Source organism: Rana temporaria, chromosome 1, assembly GCF_905171775.1.
Source record: "Rana temporaria chromosome 1, aRanTem1.1, whole genome shotgun sequence".
Taxonomy (NCBI): Eukaryota; Metazoa; Chordata; class Amphibia; order Anura; family Ranidae; genus Rana; species Rana temporaria.
In genome coordinates this window covers 283,970,357-283,993,122 of record NC_053489.1, presented here as the reverse complement: position 1 = coordinate 283,993,122, position 22,766 = coordinate 283,970,357, and the positions used below count along the sequence as shown (strand labels likewise).

Below are 22,766 nucleotides of genomic sequence, written 5' to 3'. Positions count from 1 at the left end.
AAACTTGTAAATAACTCATGAAAGAATAAAGTTACGTTAAAACAAAGCACACAATTGTTTTTCTTGTGAAATTCCCAATAAGTTTGATGTGTCACATGACACTCTTCCTATTGAAAAAACAAAAATTGGATTCAAAATGGCCAACTTCAAAATGGCCGCTATGGTCACCACCCATCTTGAAAAGTTTCCCCCCTCACATATACTAATATGCCACAAACAGGAAGTTAATATCACCAACCATTCCCATTTTATTAAGGTGTATCCATATAAATGGCCCACCCTGCAGTTTATAATAGTTTTTTTGCATTTAAAACACAATTCATAAATATTATCAATCCTGCACATATCTAAAGTCTTAATGCCCACTTACAGCATTAGTAGCAGCTACTGACAAGCCAGCATGTGATTTAACTAAGAGAACAGTTGCATCCAAGTGCACAAAGTGGAAAGGATTGGCGGGTGCTACACAGAAGTGGTTAGTAAATAGAGTTCAGAAAATTAAAAGGTAAGCAGAAATATTAGAAAGAAACATATACACAAACATAGACACATATTAGAGACTTTATGATTTTTGGTGTGGTGGGTTAAATTATACTTTAAACTTTTAATAGCATTAGGATAGCAAATTCACACCTACAGTATGTTTTATTTAGGTATAAACATTTTACATTTTAATGCGAATATTATTATAAAATAAAATAGCAAACAGGATTAAATGAATTAATGCAGCTTAGTGAATTGACAATAATGTATAAATAACTTGGAAAGTACACAGCAGGAGGGGCTGAGGCGCACAATGGGAGAAACTGAGACCTCTGTTTTAACTGAAACATTAGAAGCAGCTTTTAATTAGGCTCCTTTTGCAGCCTAACAGGGCTGACTGCTGGGAAACATTTATGTTTGGTATGAAGTCCTAACTGAGAGCTCAAATCACTGAAATTCTTCCTTGATAACACTACATGTGGAAACTTTACAAGCACAGCAGCCACCGTGCTCAACAAGATGCTCATCAAAACGTAATAAACACAACTTGTAAACCACAGATATATTAATAACATGCATATGACATAAAAACTCACAGGAATCAGGTTGGCATCACTACCAGCAATTATCAGTCATTTAAAGTTTACAGAGTGATCAAGTAATTTGTTTCCACTAGGTTTAGTTCTGTTTATGAAGGTGTAATACAAAAATCCACAAAATTAATAGACTCAGGATAAAACTGGCTCACGTTGTTAATCCTGCATTCATTTTTTTTTAATAACCAGCCAAAACTGTCAAAAAAACACGTCCAACTTAAAAATATTGTATTTTATTCACGAGCAAAAAGGGCTACTTAAGTGTTTTACAAAATGTGGGCATAATTATGAAATTAATGTTTTTGCTGTATTGAAAATTATATTCTAACACTGTCAAGTGATAATTCTCTGTAATTGCTTTTCACGGGTTTGAAAATGATGTTGGACAGGGTGCTGAGGAGTTTCTCAATGTATGCCAAAGGTTTTTCTTTTGGTTGCTGATTGCGGAAATCACACTGCTTGGCTGTGATAGTAGAGTATACTTGCCAAAAGTCAAATATTACCCTCAGAAGTGAGAAGGAATGGTTTACTGAACCTCATTATGCAGAACTCAAGCTGTGTTCATCTGTATATGGTCAACTATTGACTTCTCTATGCAGGGCAAGTTATTCACCCATTTCAAAAGGAATTACTTGAAAACCCACAGGAAGCCCTCGCTTGATTAGCGAGAAATGTTGGATCAGAAAGTTAAATCAGATTTTTATTTTTATTTTTGGTGCATTCTGAAATAATGGCTATGACACGGTGAAATGAGTTGTGCAGTAGTTTTGACTGGGTATCAAACACATACTGTGCTCATTTCATTCCACTCTCTACAAATGGACCTCTACTGACCTGCTCAAGCAGCATCATCTGCTCCCACACAGAAGCATCTCTGTTAGCTGGTCTCTGAATATGAATTACTGTATTGTCTAGAATCTCCACTGATCATCTGCAAACCACTAGTGTGTGATATTAATGTTGTGTCAATATATTAGATTTTATAATTTTTTATTCTTTGGAAGAAAACTTATGACAATCATACAATGCTTTAAAGTGTAACACTATCTGATGACTATTATACTATAATGTAAGACAGTAAAGTCATTAATTACTGTATTTATTGGCGTATAACACTCACTGTTTTACCCTGAAAATAGAGGGTACACTGTGGAAAGTTTTTTTCCTGAAACTTCCCTCTTAAAGTTAGGGTGCGTGTTATACGCCTGTGCGTGTTATACGCCGATAAATATGGTACCTGTCTGGTTCTATAAATTTTTTTAGTATCTGTTGTGTTCAATATTGCAAAGCATAACACAGTAAGAAAAGGATAAGGTTTTGTTTACTAAACTTCTTTAATATCATTTATGATTCTTTTGATTCAAGCGTTCACTGGCTACCCTACCAATTCAGAACAACCAGTTTTGTTGCATTGTGAACTCCAGAGGAATATAAAAAATATATTTAATCCATCCTACCCACAAACAATACCCAGCACCCCTTCTGTGCTAGTTGCTTCAGTAATTTAAAGAAGCCCTAATTAAATGTCTTAAATACTCACCTAAATCTGTTGCCAGGTTGCACCAGATCCTGAGTCTTAGGCGGCATACACACGGTCGGTCCATCCGATGAGAACGGTCCTAAGGACCGTTTTCATCGGTTAACCGATGAAGCAGACTGATGGTCTGATGTGCCTACACACCATCAGTTAAAAAAACGATCGAGTCCAACGCGGTGACGTAAAACACAACGACGTGCAGAGAAAAATTAAGTTCAATGCTTCCAAGCATGCGTCGACTTGATTCTGAGCATGCGTGGGTTTTGAACCGATGCTTTTGCGTACTAACCATCGGTTTTGACCTATCGGTTAGGCGTCCATCGGTTCAATTTTAAAGCAAGTTCTAAAGTTTTGGACCGAAGGATAACTGACCGATGGGGCCCACACATGGTCGGTTTGGACCGATGAAACTGAACTTCAGTCCGTTTTCATCGGTTTTGTCCGATCGTGTGTACAGGGCCTTACCTCTTCTGGGCTGTTGAGATGGAGGGTCCTGCTTCTAGTTCCCACACCGGTGTTTTGTGATGTGGACACTTACAAATCTGTCATTTGAAATGGCTTCTAGAAGGCTCTAAAGCCTCCATCAGCAGCAGTATCAAGACAAGTAACTCCCACAGCAAATGTCCAATAGAGCCTACAAACGGTCGGAATTTTCGACAACAAGCTCCCATCGAACATTTGTTGTTGGAAATTCTGTTTGTGTTACGCGGCATTAGAGCGCAGCACCATCTATTGATTTTAATTTACTTATTTTTTGACTAGTGAGTGACCAATCCGGCGCTTGCTGCAACTAGGTACCCTACTCTTTCTAGTTGAGGTAGCGCGGGAATATTTATTTAATTTAACTCTTACGATTTAGCTCTCCTTGTACACATGGTCGGACCAAACCGATGTGACTGGTCCGTCGGACCGTTTTCATCGGTTCACCTCTGAAGTGGCCGTACGGCCTGATATGTTTACACACCGTCAGTCCAAAATCCGATCGGGTCAGAACGCGGTGACGTCAAACACACGACGTGCTGAATAAAACAAAGTTCAATGCTTCCAAGCATGCGTCGACTTGATTCTGAGCATGCGTGGGTTTTGAACCAATGCTTTTCTGTACTAACCATCGGTTTGGTCTGATGGGGCAGCGGTTCATCGGTTCGGTTTTGAAGCATGTTTTAAAATTTTGGACCGAAGGAAAACAGACCGATGGGCTATACACACGGTCGGTTTGGTCCGATGAAAATGAACTTCGGTTCATTCTCATCGGTTTGGTCCGACCGTGTGTACAAGGCCTAACAGTGCTTGGCAGTACAGTGCAATCACAATTATTCTACATTTTGGTTCTACACTTCCCTCCAAGTAAAAGATCACTGCAGTTTTAATCTGCTGCCTCCTGATAACAGCAAGCAATAGATCATTATGATATTTTAGTGTGAAGTCTAAAAAATAACTTACTCCCAAATGAACATATTGGATGTTTTAAATAAAAAATGAATTTATTGCATGAGCATCAAACACTCATGCATGCTTGGGGAATATCATTTACCATTTTTACAATTACAAAAAACGTTACTGCTACATTATTGATTTATGCAAATTAATTTTCATTTTCAAACATCACAGAGCAGGCTATAAATGACGACTAATGCTGCGTACACATGATTAGAAATTCTGACAAGAAAACCGTGGATTTTTTTCCCGACGAAATGTCGGCTCAAACTTGTGTTGCATACACACCGTCACACAAATGTTGTCTGAAATTCCGAACGTCAAGAACGCAGGATTTTTGTGCGTCGGAATTGCATACAGACGATCTGAATTCCCGACAAGAACTTTTGTTGTCGGAAAATTTGAGAACCAGATCTCAAATTTTTGTTGTAGGAAATTCTGACAGCAAATGTCCAATGGAATTTCCAACAAAAAGCTCACATTGAACATTTGCTGTCTGAATTTCCGATCGTGTGTATGCGGCATAACTGTGATCTTCCAAAGTAATGCACATAAGGGGAAAAAGTAGCCACTGTCAGACTAAAAGAAACCACTGCACTATCTAAAGGTGATGGTCACTGATGTGCAGCTCTCTGCATGATGCTACCAGATTCTCAATGGCTCCAACAGGGTGTAGGAGATTGGTGTTATCCGGATCCAATCCTACAGATGGGATGCTAAGGTGGATGGTGCCTGAGCCCCGCTACAATAGGATTGGAACAAACATGTGGGGATTGCCTGTAATGCCAGGCACCCGCGATCGGCGGTCACGGAGACAGGGACGTGGAGCTCTGTGTATAAACACAGAGCTCCACGTCCTGTCAGGGAGAAGAGACTGATGGTGTGTCCCTTGTACATAGGGACAACCATCAGTCACCTCCCCCAGTCACCCCCCTCTCCCCACAGTAAGAATCACTAATTAGGGAAAACATTAACCCCTTCCTCGCCCCCTAGTGTTAACCCCTTCCCTGGCAGTCACATTTATACAGTAATCAGTGCATATTTACTGTATATCATTGTTCGCTGTATAAATGTGAATGGTCCCAAAAATGTGTCAAAAGTGTCCGATGTGTCTGCCACAATAGCGCAGTCCTGACAAAAATCACAGATCGCCACCATTACTAGTAAAAAATAAAATAATAATAAAAAAAAATGTCATAATTCTATCCCCTATTTTGTAGACGCTATAACGTTTGCGCAAATCAATCACTATACCCTTATTGCGATTTTTATTTTTACCAAAAATATGTAGAAGAATACGTATCGGACTAAACTGAGAATTTTTTTTTTTATGGAATATTTATTATCGCAAAAAGTAAAAAATTGTGTTTTTTTTTCAAAATTGTCGCTCTATTTTTGTTTATAGCGAAAAAAAAAAAAAAACAAGGAGGTGATCAAATACCACCAAAAGAAAGCTCTATTTGTGGGAAAAAAAGGACACCAATTTTGTTTTAGAGCCACGTCGCACGACCGCGCAATTGTTTTTCAAAGCGTGACAGTGCTGAAAGCTGAAATTTCACCTGGGCAGGAAGGGGGTATATGTGCCCAGTAAGCAAGTGGTTAAAAAGAGAGTTATGAAAATTAATAGGGCAGGTGTGTAAATAAATTCAAATGTGGGAATTTGATGAGGGCAAATTTGAATGATCAAAAGTGACTTTACTGGACTTACGGAGAATAGTTGTTCAGCTTCTAAAGATAGCAGATAGTTAATAAATGGAAAAAATATCACTATTTATACAGTACTATTGCTAGAAGTAGCCACCCTACAATAATCAAAGCAATCTTCAAACATTTACCGGTAATGAAAAAAAACTTGAGGGTTTTGTAAGGTACTATTTTGAATACAGGAAAGAGGCAAAAAAAAAAAAAGTTAATGGCTGCATAGTAAACTTGCAGTGCACTAGTAGTGCAAAGTGGATTTGCCTTTAGTAAATAACCCCTGTGTGTTAATGTGTTGAGTATGAGTTACTCAAATGTGGCTTTCTATAGGACAGTTGTGTAAGCTGGTGATATCTGTAAAAAAAAAAAAAAAAAATCCAGCTTTGCTTCACGTTAACATTTCAGGCAGAGTATCATCTGTACTTGCTGCAGCAGGGGATTAAAGCAAACGTTTGGTTATAAAACTAAAAAACTTCCACTTGTAGTGGGTTGGTGCCACCATTTGTGACTCACTATTGATTCATCATTACAATAGGGAATCTCACTAACCAATGATGAATTGTGAAAATGTGGGGGGAGGCAGGTAAGAGACCACAACCATGGAAGTTGGTTGCTGTTACGTAGCACAGTAGGTTTCTTGGCTCCTAAAGTGCTTCATAGAAAAAAATGGGACCAATGTACAGGCACCTGGGAATGCTTGCTGTGGCTTGTGTATGGCAATTTTATAACATTATCATGCCCACAGGTACACTTTAACTGAGGCCAGTTCTTCAGCACATGTATGAAATTACTCTTTGTACAAGGAATGTTTCTGGTATGCATGTAATGTCACTCAACAAGTAACATTAATATTCATCCCCCACCACTAACATAAGTAAAGTATTTTGCAACACAAGCAAGTTGTTCATTGACATTAAATCTGAAAATACATGTCTTTTGAACTTGTAATTTTATCTTTTTCGGACTGTATATGGTTGTTAGCTTTAAAAATTGTAGGTTAAAACCTAGGCTTTTATTGCTGTTCCTGCTAGGGATTTATTCTCCCTACATGTTCCAGTGAGTGACCACTTTCAACATGACAGAAAGAGATAGTTAAGTCAAAATTGTACAGTTGTACACTGTATATATGTTCAGTTGTATCAGATTCTCAGTTATTCTATGGGCCAGCTCTCTGGGCACCATGTCTGATATGCCCAAAAGCCTTTTTTCAATTGCAATTTATTGGCTATTTTTTATTTACTTTTGTTACAAAGTTGGTCGCCAGGTCTTCCCAACCTTCCTCAACTGCTCAGCTTGGGAATGGCATGTATAATTGTGCATAGCCAATTGAAATACCCTTAGGCCTAAGTACTAGAACAGAACACTTTGCATTATGTGAAAATAATACAAGGTGTTTTGTGAAAGGATGAGTGTAGAGAAAGGGGAGGATGGGAGGCATGACCCTACACTGTTACAGCTGAGGCAGTTAACCCATGCAGCACTAGAAGTTCGCTACTGTTAGGAGGATCAGGACTCATTGAAGAGACAATGGGGGGTAATCCACAAAGATCGTGCGTAACTTAATTTTTTCCATTTAAGTTACACTGCCTTAAAATTTCTACCTAAGTGCCCGATCCACAAAGCACTTAACTAGAAATTTTGGGCTGTGTAACTTAAATTCCGCCGCCGCAAGGCGTTCCTCTTCAAATGGGGGCGATTCCCATTTAAATGAGGCGCGCTCCAGCGCCGGCCGTACTGCGCATGCTCGTGACGTCATTTTCCCGACGTGCATAGCGCGAAATTACGTTACGCCGAGCTTTGTGGATCGCGTCGGGTCAAAAAAGTTGCGTCGGGAAAAAAAAAAGATACGGCGGGAAAAAAATAAATAAAAATCGGGTCGCTGGACAGAAGGGTCTGCTTTTACATGGTGTACTAACTTTACACCTTGTAAAAGCAGCCCTAATTTTGCGTTTGCAAACTAAAACTTACGGAGAAAAAACGAAGCTGAAAAGCTTTGGGGATCTCCGTAAGTGCTAATTTGCATACCCGAGGCGGCATTTCGACACGAAATCCCCCGGCGGAATTCAAATTCTGCAGCTAGGGGGCGTGTACAATTTAAATCAGGCGCAAGGACGTCATTGGTTTCGACGTTAACGTAAATTACGTCCGGCCATATTCGCGAACGACTTACGCAAACAACGTAAAAAATTCAAAACTCGGCGCGGGAACGACGGCCATACTTAACATAGGATACGCCGCACTTACCCCTCCTACAGCAGGGGTAACTTTCCTGCCGGAAAAAGCCGAACGCAAACGACGTTAAAAAAAAGCGCCGGGCGGTTGTTCGTTTCTGAATCGGCGTAAATGCTCATTTGCATATTCGACGCGTAAAGGACATGGAAGCGCCACCTAGCGGCCGGCCTGGAATTGCAGCCTAAGATCCAACGATGTAAGTCACTTACACCTGTTGGATCTTAGGCATATCTATGCGTAACCTGATTCTATGAATCAGGCGCATAGATACGACAGCCGGACTCAGAGATACGACGGCGTATCAGGAGATACGCCGTCGTATCTTCTTTCTGAATCCGGCCCAGTATGTCCCTGTGCTGTATAGCCTTTGGGCCCATACCAAAGACTCTCCATTACCCCATATTGGACCTGAGATTTAGAGACAGTGCTGCTGATCTCCTCTATTCTGCAGTGATCTTTGCAGATACTCTGCTCCCAGCACAGGAAATCTCCTGCCGCTTATAGCTTATTTATGGCTCCAACATGTCACATTATTTAGTAAACAGAGATTTTATTGAGTTAGAAGAGATGGTAGGCTTTCTGTGTTGGGAGCTGCTTGCTGGTACATGCTGGAATTGCTGGATGTTAGAGACATTTAGCAGTGCTACTCATTAGCTTAAAGTACTGCAAGGCAAAATTTCAAATGACATTACCTGTACATGATGCAGTCTGTCACTAGCATTGACAAAGCAGTATTACCTCTAAGGCCGCGTACACACGGTCTGTCAAAACCGATGGAAACAGACTGAAGGACCGTTTCATTGGTCCCAACCAATGGTGTGTGGGCCCCATTGGTCAGTTATCCTTCAGTCAAAAATGTTAGAACTTGCTTTAAAATTTAACCGATAGACGCCTAACCGATAGGTCAAAACCGACCGTTAGTTAAAAACCCACGCATGCTCAGAATCAAGTCGACGCATGCTTGGAAGCATTGAACTTAATTTTTCTCAGCACGTCGTTTGTGTTTTACGTCACCGCGTTGGACTCGATCGTTTTTTTAACTGATGGTGTGAGGCACATCAGACCATCAGTCAGCTTCATCGGTTAACCGATGACAACGGTCCTTTTTTTGTAACCGAGAAAAATGTGTAAGCTGGAGTAAGGCTTATTTGTTAATTTGTTAGTCACTTATTTATCATTACATCTAAAAAATGGTACGCTGCAATGTACTGTATTACATTTTTATTTTTGGATTTATTAGTTTGTTTCCACTGGGAAACTGTGCTGAAAGAATGGACACATTTTTCCTTTTTTCTAGAAAGCACTGATTTCAAATAAACAGTGAATTTAAACCTTCTAAGCTATGGATTATCTTTGTGCTCTATGCCCTTTGGAGCTGTGAAGCAAATTTGTACAGATAAGATGCCAGACCTCTGGGAGTATGTTTGGACTTTGTTTTGTATTTCTATGACTGCATTTTATAGTTTGTGGGATGTAAATAATCACTTACATTATGAGTATGGTTTTGCATTTATTTTAGCTTTATGGTTTATTCATTTGTAGCTCTAAACACATTGGGCCAGATTCAGAGACAAGATACGACGGCGTATCTCCTGATTCAGAGAATCAGTTACGCATACATAGATATCCCTAAGATCCGACAGGTGTAAGTGTCTTACACCGTCGTTAGGCTGCATGTTCTGGCTGGCCGCTAAGTGGCCGTATGTTTACGCGAGGAATATGCAAATCAGTATTTACGCCGATTCAGAAACGAACGACCGCCCGGCGCTTTTTTTTTACGTTGTTTGCGTTAGGCTTTTTCCGGAGTAAAGTTACTCCTGCTATATGAGGGGTATGTGCGGCGTATCCTATGTTAAGTATGGCCGTCGTTCCCGCGTCGAATTTTGAAAATTTTACATCGTTTGCGTAAGTCGTTCCCGAATAGGGCTGGATGTCATTTACGTTCACGTCGATTCCAATACGTCCTTGCGGCGTACTTTGGCGCAATGCACACTGGGATATTTTACGGACGACGCATGCGCTGTTCAAAAAAACGTAAAAAACGCGGGGTCAAGTCAAATTTAAATACAACACGCCCCCAACATCCCCATTTGAATTACACGGCCTTACGCCGCAAAACATACGTTACGCCGCCGTAAATAAGGGCGCAAGTTCTTTCTGAATACAGAACTTGCGGCCAAAGTTACAGCGGCGTAACGTATCGGAGATACATTACGCCGGAAGAAAGATACGCTCAGGTATCTGAATCCGGCCCTGTATTTTTCCCTATAAGTTATATAAATAAAACTGACCTTAACCTTTTTTTTTTTTTTCAATGCAGGGCACAACAATGCAAGTAACATGTACCACAGTGTGAGTCTGTTGCCACCTAATTTACTTATGTATTGGGCTGCCATTCAAAATGAATGGCATAGCAATGCACAAGACTTAAGTCTCTTGTGTTGCAGTGGTGGTACAAGGCACATTATGGCAACACACAAGTCTGAAGGAGGTGTGAAGACTAGCAAAGTTTTCAAATAACTTAATTTAAATGTCCTACCTTCACTTAATTACTAAACCTCCTTGCATTTACCATAGAGCAGTGGTTGATGTGATCCAGTAGCTTGCACCACATTAGATGGTGCTCAGTCAGAGAAGGCTTCTTGCTGACTTATGCCCTGTACACACGATCGGATATCTGATGGAATCTAATCCGATGGATTTTTTTGTCGGATATCCGATGAAGCTGACTTTCATCAGTCTTGCCTACACACCATCGGTCAAAAATCCGACCATGTCCAAATACGGTGACGTAAAACACTACGATGGGCTGAGAAAAATGAAGTTCAATGCTTTCGAGCATGCGTCGACTTGATTCTGAGCATGCGTGGATTTTTGACCGATGGACTTCCACACAGACGATCGTTTTTTTCTATTGTTTTTTTATCCATAGGTAAAATTTAAAACATGTTCTATTTTTTTTTTTCACTGATGGAAAACAAACCGATGAGGCCCACACACGATTGGTTTGACCGATGAAAACAGTCCATCGGTCTGTTTTCATTGGACAAACCGATCGTGTGTACAGTGCTTAAGAATTAGAGAGCTGCACCCTGCACCCTTACATCTCCCTCAAATCTTGCACCCCCGACTCTGAACCTTCCTATCACACTGCACCCCATTCAGCATTGAGTCTGAACCTAGCTTCCTCCCAGCACCCCTGTCGCTGAACCCCAACACCCCTGCCAAAGAACCTTTCTGTCAGCTAGCAAGTCACCACCATATATTCCATTACTGCTCAGTTTCCAAACACTTAGATGCCCACCACTTCAATTACTATGAATCCCCTCCTAGTTATTTTGTATAAGTTCAACATCCAAATGTATTCTTTATTTATTTTATCTGCAAGCTAAGCATTTATTTGAAATACAGCAGTTGAAGTTCTTTATTATTATTTTGAACCTGCAATCTCTATATCGGTTTGCAACTAAATTTTACTTCCCGTAGTCTTATTTTACAATAAGCATAGGAGGAGATCAGCATATTGTTTAATCCCTTTCCATTTCCACAATAAAGCATCTATCATAGATGCTTTATTGTGGAAATGGAAAGGGTTTAAACAATATCTATGATCTATGAATTGATGCACCTAAAACTTCTGTAAAGAAAGCCACCTCATTATTTATTACACAAGTCATGCTTTTTCTGGTCATGAAAAGTTGCACAGTCATTATACCTCTGCCTAATATTTTGAAAGAGGCCATCTAAATAATTAATTGTTGCATTGCTTACAAGTCTGACTAAAGGGTGGTTTAAAATACAAATTGCTAAATCACCAGATACACATTGCTATGTAATAATGCTTATATGTGAAAATGCCTCTAGCTGATTGGGAAATAAGCAGATTGCTTGCCAAAGAATATCTTTAATTACCAATTAAAAAAAAAAAAATCTTGAATCAGCCAATTGTACACTACAGGCTGATAACTGAAGCTTGAACTTATATGACATTGTAAGCAATGTTCTGAGTTGTGTAAATGCAAGTGAGATTCTGAGCTGTGCGAATCTTGCTGTGTAATGTGAATTACAGTGTTATGTGCATTGGTTAACACTAGGGCACAAAAAGGTAAAGCAGAAAAGTGTAAAGCTTTGAAATGAATCTACTGTGTAACAATATTGTAATTGTAGATTGGTAATGGGATTGGGTATAGAGAGACTGTACTAGTGTACTGGTGACAGGGGACCCAATTAGTATGTGGACAGATTAGGAAATCTATCACCAGTTCAAGGATGGCCAATAACTCTTCTGTTAACTGGGGTGCTTGTGTTCAAGGTATTACGGATAAGGTGGACAGATTTCTGTGTGGGGATGGGAAAGCTCCAGCTCCCATGGTACACACTAGGCATGTGCATTTCGTTTCGTTCCGAATCAAAATTCGGACACATTTTTCATTATTCGGACATTCGGATGCATACGAATTCCCGAATTGTAATTTCCGACGGTCGCATACATCGCGTCACGATTTTCCGAAAGTAGCTGAACGTCGGTGCGCAGGCGCAGTATAGAGCCGCACCAACGTTCAGCTTCTTTCGGTTACTCGTGACGCGATGTATGCGACCGTCGGAAGCCTGTCGGAAGACTGTCGGAAGCCTGTCAATCAAATAGGAACGCCCAGTCCCGAAGACCATACCCGGAAGCGGCGGAGAAGATCACTCTCTAAAACGGTAAGTACTGCTTCGATTTAAAAAAAACTACCCGATTCCCCTTGACAAAATGAGCATCAATCTAATGTTAATTTTTTTTTTTCGGTTGAACTCCCGCTTCAATGTATATGCATATTTGTATGCAAGTCTGTACATCCTTTTTAATTCCCCTACCCTTCCAGGGGTGGTTCAGCCCCTGGAAGCTGTGTTGCCATTAGTTTATCATGTTCAAACTTTTATTTTTTGGAAATTATATTTGAGAAACAAATTAGGTTTCAATCACTTTGTACTCTTATTTATGTTGACAACAAAATTCTGGAGTATGTGACAATACAAAAAATGATCCTTGCTGTGAGTACAGTATTCATTTGTTTTAGATAACTTCTGGACTTTGCACTTTATGTACAATGAAATGTAAGACACTCATATACAATGCTTTTACATATTGTTTGATGCATTTTTTCATTGCAATGTTTTTATTAACATTTTCACATTAGGTATAAAAACAATAGCAAGATATATAAATGTTATAACATTTGCACAGTACAGGGTGCTCGTTTGTCAATAAAAAGACAATGGGTACTTTTAATTGGTACATAAACGGTACTCAGAGAGTTCCTTATTAAGCAAAGAAAAGGAAAAGTGGGGAGAAGAAAGGAAAGAAAAGAGAGGTGGGGTGTCAGGGGAGGAGAAAACGACAAGCTTTGGTTCGCGTTGCCCGAGGGTCCCTCTGACCAGACTCAGTCAAAAAACTTTTTTTTTGTCATTCAAGATGCTCCAGATCATTTTTCTCGATGACGTTTTTCATGTGGTCGTTTTTCTTGTCGTGAAAAATGGTCGTGTGTAGGCTTTAACAACTGGGAAAAAACGCGCATGCTCAGAAGCAAGTTATGAGAAGGGAAATTTGCATAATCAGCCTAAAGGGTGGCACCATTCAAATGGAACTTCCCCTTTATAGTGCTTTGCTCAAGCATTTTTTTCACAATCGTGTGTATGCAAGGCAGGCTTGACAAGAATCACGTAGAGAAAAACGTAGTTTTTTTCCATGACATTAAAAACGGTCGTGTGTACTTTTGGTCCACCGATTGAATTTATGAGGAGTGAGGCCTGGGGTGAAATCTTTGTTTTGCATTTTGTTTTGCAACAAAGTGGCCAGTGGACTATGTTGGGACTTAAACAAATGAGATTTAGATAATCTATCCCAAATGCTAAATGATAAGTAGAGAGAGGGGCATAAAATCATAGGTCGGTCCCGAGCAGGTATCCTCATGGCATGGGATATCAATTCAGACAGACATGAGTGTGATTCTATATGCTTCCACAATAAGTGTGGCTGAGATAAGTGGAATCTGATAAGCTGGGACAGTTAAGTGGCATAGAAATATTTGAGCAGGTTGGGGACTCCCAGTCCACCCTTTAGTTTTGGGGTGTATAATGTGCGTCTATTCACACTAGGCCTATTGTCACCCCAGAAAAAAAACTGGAAGAGTTTTAAAGAAAAAATAATAGTAAATCTGTTCTAACCAATTGGCAAAGTGCGAAAAAGGTACAAACTCTGGGGGGGAATATTCATTTTTATAGAGTGGGGCGGGGGGGGGGGGGGGGTCTGCCAGTTAAGCAAGTCTACCGTTAAGCGTTTGAAGAGTGCAGGGTAACTTTGGGAATACACAGTGTGTATGGAGGGAGTTGGACATATACCTACTGTAGATAGGGGAGAGCTACAGGTTCCCAAACAAACCTATATGATAGTTAAAGGCTTACATTATCCAATATGGTAGGGAGATATTTAGTGCTCTAAGTTTTTGCTTGATTAATTGAGAGGGCCGAGAGCAGTGAGAAGGACTATAATATGCCTTAGAGATTGGGAAGGGTGGTGATCGATATGGAGACCATCATTAGGATATCGTCCGCAAAAAGTGCGCATTTATGATTTCTGTCCCCACATTTTATCCCCTTTATGTCTGGATACTTGCGGATTTTGATAACTAATGGTTCTATAGCCAGTACAAAGGTGACAGTGGGCAGCCCTGGCGAGTCGACCTTTGAATTGGAAAATAATTGGATGAGTAGCCTTTAATCATTAAAGATGCTGTAGGGGAACTGCACAGGACTTTTAAAGTGGACAAGAACTTTGGACAAAATCTGTACCTAGATAAGACATAGAAGAGGTAGTCCCATTAAAGGGAGTCAAATATCTAGGGATAACAGCATGCCACGTCTAGGCCCCTTCCTATCCCAATCTGAGCGGACAGCTGAAATTATGTCTATTATTCTCTTGGTCTGGTCAGACGCCTGGCGGCCAGGAATGAATCCTGCTTGATCGGGATATTTATAACGTGCAGGAAAATAATTCAGTCTACAAGCCAATATTTTGGATATTATTTTTAGACCCACGTTTATCAAGGATATTGGGCCATAATTAGAGCAATCTTCATGGTCCCTACCCGTTTTCAGTATGACGTGTATATTTGGCGTATTTTCACGAGCTGGGATGCAATTACCCCTATGGATGTCATTGAAAAAGGCGCATAAGTGATAGCTAAGAATCTCTTGATTTTGACGATAATATTGACCCGAAAATCCATCTGGGCTTGGGGCCTTAGATGGGTGTAGGGATTTTATAGCCATTTTTTTTCTGGCTCCAAATGTTTTTTTTCCATAAGCTCGGTGTGGGTTTGCTGAAGCTGCAGTAGAGGGATATTTTGAAAGAATTTGTACACTCTTTCTTTCGAGAATTGGGTCTGTTGGCGATAAAGTGTCGGGAAAAACTCTTGAAATTCTCATACTATCAATTGTGGGTTCTGGGTCGGTTCTTCATTATGAAATTTCAGTATTTCCGAGGTACTAATTTTCTGGATAACAGGGTAGTAGGTTTATCACCCATATAGTATTATTTATGTTTTGACCAGTGAATGGATTTTTCTGCTTGTGTAAGAGTCAAATTTAAAGCCAACATAGCCGAGTCAATTTTGTGTCTGATATTGATAAAAGGAGCCACTGTCATCTAGGTCAGTGGTCATCAACCTTGTCCTGCAGGGCCCACTAACAGGCCAGGTTTGCAAGATAACTGAAATACATCACAGCTGATATCATTTGCTCCTCAGTGATTGCAGTATTCTAGACTGCATCTCCCCAAGGTAATACATAAAACCTGGCCTGTTAGTGGGCCCTGCAGGACAGGGTTGATGACCACTGATCTAGGTGACAGGGGTGTCAAACTCAATTTCATCGTGGGCCACATCAGCATTATGATTGCCCTCAAAAGGGCCAGTAGTATCTGTATTAGATTAGATGTCAAGAGCCACCATACCATCAGAAGTTGAGTCCCCCCCTTACATTACAGTACACCCCTCTTACCTTATGCTGCTGCTGGGAAGAAGCTGGATGCATTTCTTGAAAGCAGAAAGTACAGGGCCTGGAAAAGGACCAGAGGAGGGCCACATGAAATGGCCTGGAGGGCCGGATTCGGCCTGCGGGCCTTGTGTTTGACACCTGTGATCTAGGAGGTTTTGTAACTCTATTTCCTGCTGGTAATGGTGTTGTCACAAAATCATTTTTCGATTTAGCAGCCAACTGAATAAGCTTCCCCCGAATGGCAGCCTTATGGGCAGCCCAATTTATGGCTGGAGATGTATCCGACAATACATTTTACCAAAAAATGTGCGTAATTCTATTTCCGAGTACAAGGTACGATCATTTAGCATGGATGCATTGAGGCGCCCTGGAGAGGGACAGGGCTTCATCCATAGATTAGAGAGCGCCATTTTAACAGGGGAATGATCAGACCATGGAACAGTCAGGATTTTTGTCAATATCATGTATGATAATAGCGCTGTGTGAGTGAATATGTGATCTATGTGTGAATACATTTTATGCACATGGGAAAAATTTGTGAAGTCAACCAGACCATGAAGATGTAGCAGACGAGCTATATTATTGCTATTCTTGGGTACTTGTTTGAGGACTGCCCTAAAAAGATCGGATCTGTCTAGAGTACAGTCAAGCGGGATGTTACTATCTCCCCCCAGAATCACCTATCCTTGGACCTTGGGCATTAAGACCTTGAGCATGGTGGCAAAGAATTTCACATGTCCCGAATTAGGGGCATAGTAGGAGATAAGGGATACTAGCTGATCGTGGATACGGCCAACCACCATAATATATCTACCAATTTTAATGTTTACTACGGTGATGGGGGTAAATGGAGTCCTTCTTGAGAAGCATATAGCCACTCCTCTTTTATTTTCACTGCCCGATGAGAGGTAGTATTGGGGTATTTAGCGCTAAGATACCTGGGGGCCGTTTGATGCATTTTTAAAGCTTGTGAAGGTGTCAATGCATGTGGATATCAAAAATACAAATGAGGTCTATATAGAATAAACTTTCAAACATGAGCAATAGCTTGTAGATTAGAGGCAACCCACTGTCTGTGTTAGTAATTATTCAGTCAGATATTAACCAGACCTAGTGAAAAACCTGGTTGTATAATAACTTTATCAGCTTGATCTGTCACTGTATGACTGCTTTTACTGGGCTGCCTTTTTTTTGCCTATCTCTAGACGTTATCTGGAGATTATTCATAATTATGCCCGTCTCTGTTTAAAAAAAAAAAGTGGCTTTTGAGTGAGCTATGCCAGATCCCACTACAATCACCACTATAGTTATTGCTACAAATATACAGAGACTTGCACAATAAAATTGAACCTGGGGCCAGGCTATAGATAATCAAAGTTCTTCATATTCCTAACAAGCAGTGAACTTTAAAACAAGCCATAAAGGGACCCTGTTGCCAGACTATTTATTTCAACAAATCTTATAAGATTATATGTGCATTTAACATATTGTATGCATGTTGATTAACTGTGTGCAGACATCCAAAGGCTGCTGATGGGTTTGGATGTGATGCCGGCAGTCCCAGAAGGCTCACATCTGTCAATCAAGTGACACTCTATACTATCCCCCTTCACTCCTCCCCCAGCAACTACATAACAGGTTATATAGGGAGTAGGGGTATAGAAGGGGACTGTGACAGGAAGTTGAATAGTCAATTGTTCTAGCAAGTTCAAAGCACATTGCAAGTGAATTTAAACGGTTTATGGAAAAGAAAAACATTGTTAGTAAGCTTTTAATGTTCTTGGATTTTCTGTGTTTTACCTGCAATTGTGTAGGCTGGTGAGAGGGTCTCTTTAATGACCTCTGAAGCTACAGAGAGTAAATGTTATAGATAATTATTTCCAGTGTCTACTGAAAAAGACCAATTACAAGCCCAAGTGACACTGGAAGAGGGAAACTTCAGAAGCCAAAAAAAGCTAAAGATAAATAAATAAACAATAAATAAATAAATATCTGAATTTATTTTAATAAGGTATGACCTCATTAGTGTGGTGCTACTCTGTCATTGTCCAATCAACAAGCTGGGGTGTCCTTGACCAAGCTGTGCTGCTGATGCTGAAGTGGAGAGTGATGATCTGGTTGTACTGTCTGACAGTGGTACATGGATTACAAGGTTGGCTGAACATAATTACATATCTTTTAGTACGTTTTACGATCTAGCATAGAAAATTAGGAAACGTGATTGCAATATTAAAAAGTAGTAGGCATTTTAGAGTGGATGCATGTGTTGAAAAGCAATTTCCTAAAACAAATGATTTTAATTGGGGACCCCTGTTTTAGTGTCAACTGTCAATTTGGCGGTATTTCCTGTCACTTCCTGCTGTGTATTTAGGATTGGATGTCAAGGGATAACACCCAATGGAACACATGCAAAAGAAAAAGACTGACAGGGATTATTTATCACTATCTTACAAAATAATGTTTTGGCTTAATATACAGTATACTTCAAGCCATGTCCACTTTTTGTTAAATAATGCTGTTTGTACACGCTCAAGAGGTCCTTAAAAAAATTATTGAGTGGTTGGGTGGCTAATTTGTTTAAAATGTCTGACAATTTAAAGCATGTGATAACTTTATACTAGTAAACTCTGTTGTTTGAAGTGGTCATTCAATAGCGACCATATACACAGACAAGTTTAGATATGCATTTATAACTAATAATCTAATGTTGGGGTCACCAGAGGAAGTCAAATATGATCATCATCTTAGGTTTAAAGTCATACTAAAGGTTTGAATATATATTTTTTAAAATAACAAACATGTCATACTTACCTCCACTGTGCAGCTCGTTTTGCACAGAGTGGCCCAGAATGGCATCTTCTGGGTTCCCATGGCGGCTGTCTCGGCTCCTCCCCACTTCTGATAACCCCCTCTGGGAAGCGCTCTCCCAAGGGGGATACCTTGCGGGTGCGCTCCCGAGTCCTGGATTTGGCGTCCATAGCCGCCGACTACAGGACTCGGCCCTGCCCCCCGCATCATTGGAGTTGATTGACAGCAGTGCGAGCCAATGGCTGCTCTGCTATCAATCTATCCAATGAAGAGCCGAGAAGACAGAGCAAAGGAAGAGCGCGTTGCTGGACACTGGACTTTCCAAGGCTCAGGTAAGTAAAACGGGGGGGGCTGGGGGTGCGGTGATCGTAAGATGTTTTTTTACCTTAATGCATAGGATGCATTAAGGTGAAAAAACATGAACCTTTACAACCCCTTTAAATGAATAAATTAACTATGATAATTGTCTCATGCATGGGCAGATAAATGAATACTTTGCTGCTTCACAAAATCCAAGATTTTATTTGAATTTAGACACTCCTTTATCTTACTATTATAAAAATTGGCAGGTGGAAACAAGAATTTGCTTTTGTCAAAATATATATTTCTGTGTCTTGGACACTACAGCTATCAGAATAGTGAGAGCATCTACGAGTGAAAATTCTAGAAGGGATGGAGGACATTTGATACTGTATGCTTACAGCTACCACACCTTGCTCTGTAAATGAACACCTTTGTCCTACACCTTTCACTAGCACTATCAATTGAAACCTTGAAAATTATTCACACACTTTAGCGGATCAGATCAAAAAGACTTCCAAAAGTAGCATTATCTTTATGAATGATAAATTCCATGGAATTCTCCAGGTGGATACAAGAAGGAACTTTATTTAATGGAGAAACATTATACTGGAAGGTTGAGATGTGATCATGTAATTAGTAACTTATTAAAGCTGGTTTTAATATGCTTGCAGTTTAGTATAAGCTCTTTTCATCCAGTCTACGGATTGAAGTAAAGTGTTTTTAAAGTGTTTTCCATGAAATCATTTTTTTTAACCTTGTTTTTAGCATGACCATGAAAATACTTTTAGGGGTGTGCTTTTACAGAAATCTGTACAAATTAATAATTTCTAACTCTAAAATATTTAACATATTAAAGTCATATTTGTGTGTTGTGTTTTGTGATTACCTCCTGTACCTATACATTTAATGTAGACATTTGGGGGGGATTTACTGAAAGTGGTGCACACAGAATCTGGTGCAGTTGTTTATAGTAACCATCAGCTTCTAACCATTTTCAATTAAGCTTTGACAATGAAACCTTGAAGCTGATTGGTTACTATGCACAGTTGCATCAGATTCTGTGTGCACCACTTTTCGTAACCCTCCCCCTAAAGCCTAGTACACACAATGAGATTATTGGACGAATGATCGTTCGTTCTTTTTTTGGATGCTAATCTCCATATTGAAAACGACTAGGTTACTAAAGTACGGAAATTCTCGTATGACAGAATAACATTTTTGGAAGTGATGTAATGTGTATGTAGTGTATTTGTGTATGTAGTGTATTTGTATTGTATTTTCAAACAAAAACTGTACTGTTTAAACAAAAATCCTACAATCTGGTATCGTACGAGATACTTTACTTCGAAAAATTTTGGATGACAGGTGTGTACTAACGATCATATTATCGTAAGATCGCTTCAAAAGCAGTGTTTTTTGTACCATATTCTAATCATGTGTAGGGGGTGTTCTTCTATATCATACAGCTACACCGATTCTGTGTTGTAAAATGTAATTTAATGATAATCACAGGAGGATAATTGGTGATTGGTGCATTTGCTTGAATGTTTGCATATCGATCTGTCTATTTTAATGAAAGCCATTACAGTCCGGAATTAAATTGTAATTCAGAATTATTTGCAGACTTAACAAATTTGCATGCATATATTCAAGGAATAAACATTGCAACTTCACTATTTAAAAATCTAATTGCTCATCACTTGAATAAATATCATGCAAAGGGCAGATTAAATAGCACTGTTGTTTTTAACTAGAGCCTTTACTTAAAAAAAAAGAAAAGACTTATAGTGAAGACTTTATTCATTTAAGTCCAGAGTTGATAGCTAATCGGCATACTTTGGAAAGTGATATATTTTCCCTGAAAGCATTATACTGTGTCATTCACATGAGTGCTTCACAATGCAGCATGTGGTTAAAACACATGTCATCTAACTGTTTTTAGAAGCAATTCATAATAGCCTCTTTATCCAAAGAAATAACAGGGTTAAGCTGAGATACTTGCACTGCCAAGCATGCACATTTCACAAATTAACATTCTACATGTAACGTAATTATGAAGAGCATAAAGTACTATTTGTTCAGCTCTTGTGAATTAAACTGCATTTTGAGTAAGTGTATTTTTAAAAAATTAAATAAACTAGAGGTATAAAAAAAAAAAAAAAATCTTTGTTTTCTACAAATGTTTGCAGTTTCTTCACTTCTATACCTAACAGGAGGCACAGAAGAAAAAGTGTATTGCCTGACAAAGAAAACTTTGAGACTTTGCATTCTAAAAGATATAACATAGTCAAAAATGTCAGCAGGCCTACATTCCATTAGTATCTGGCAAAGTCTAAAGTACACAAGTTCAACAGTCATTTTGTATGGAAATGTTTTATCAGTGTGCAAGTGTTTGTGAATATTGCTTGCTACTTACAGATAGAGAAACTGTCGCCCTCACCCAAAATCTGAATTTAGCACACAGTATGTCCTAACATTTACTCAGTATTTTGTTTTCGAGCAGTAAAAAAAAAAAAAGAAAGAAAAGAAAAAAAAAAAAATCTTGTGCTCTGCTATCTACTTGGCCCATGTACAAGTAAAAGCTTTCCAAAACAGATGGATAGTGCAGAGAAATTGTGCAAATGTTTTCTAAACAGTTGTTTCTTCTTAACGTATCACTCACACTGTCTTAACAGCACCAAGAATGTTAACTTTTACATGCATGAAAAAAGAAAAAAGTACAGAATTTGGCTGCATGGAAAAAGAAAAATAACACATGCTGCATATGTCTCAACTTCTGACAGGCTTAGATAAACATCAGGGTGTAGGGTTGTTTACTCCCTTCTCATACATTATGATAATAGACTTATATAACAGCCACGTAACAACGTACTGAAATGCAATGAAAAAAAACGACTGGTATTATACAAAAAAGAATAAATAAATATGAAAACTGTCAAGCAAAAAATAGCATAAGTACTAGTGTAATTGATTCCTACCTTGGTGTATTTAATTTCCAAGTTGCTGAGTGGAGCAGGCAGTCCACTTATCCCATCAGATTTTTGCTTTTTGTCGGATGACATTTCGAGGCTATTTACTGAAACACAGGTGGAATAAAGTATAGTGTTAGTCAGGCTCAGTGAGTTTGTCCTGACTGAAGACTAGCTTCCCCTTTGTCTTTTATTTAGAATTGGACACAAGTCTATTTGCATACAAAGAGATGATTGGACAGATCCATCCATAGTCAGGAAATAGAACACTAATCCAATAGTACCTCCCCTAAAATGCTTTTGCTCTGGTTTAAGATTTTCATTTTTTTTCTGTTCTGTTTATGTTTTCTATGTTTATTTTGTCTGTTCTCTTTATGTGTACTTCTATCTATCTATCTATCTATCTATCTATCTATCTATCTATCTATCTATCTATCTATCTATCTATCTATCTATCTATATATATATCTATCTATCTATTCAAACAGGTTGCTTAAATTAAAGCTCATTATTATAAAAAAAAAAAAAAAAAAATTAAATAGCGCAACAAGCTTTTGAAATACATCAAAACAAATAACTAATAATTTATTGATACTTTCTCACCCTGTTTGGGGGTGAATAATTTTAATATTAATAATTTAAATCATTTAATATAATTCTCATTAA

General features: G+C 39.0%; 1 protein-coding gene across 1 annotated transcript in view; it reads right to left on the bottom strand.

The window, feature by feature from the left end:
• ALDH1A1 (aldehyde dehydrogenase 1 family member A1) overlaps window positions 1-22,283 on the bottom strand; it is a 77,352-nt gene extending 55,069 nt beyond the window's left edge. Inside the window, exon 1 of the mRNA XM_040356371.1 lies at window positions 22,110-22,283. Within this exon, the coding sequence (XP_040212305.1) occupies window positions 22,110-22,193 (84 nt within the window). The 5' untranslated portion in view covers window positions 22,194-22,283. The remainder of the gene's footprint in view (window positions 1-22,109) is intronic.
• Between the last annotated feature and the right edge of the window lie 483 nt (window positions 22,284-22,766).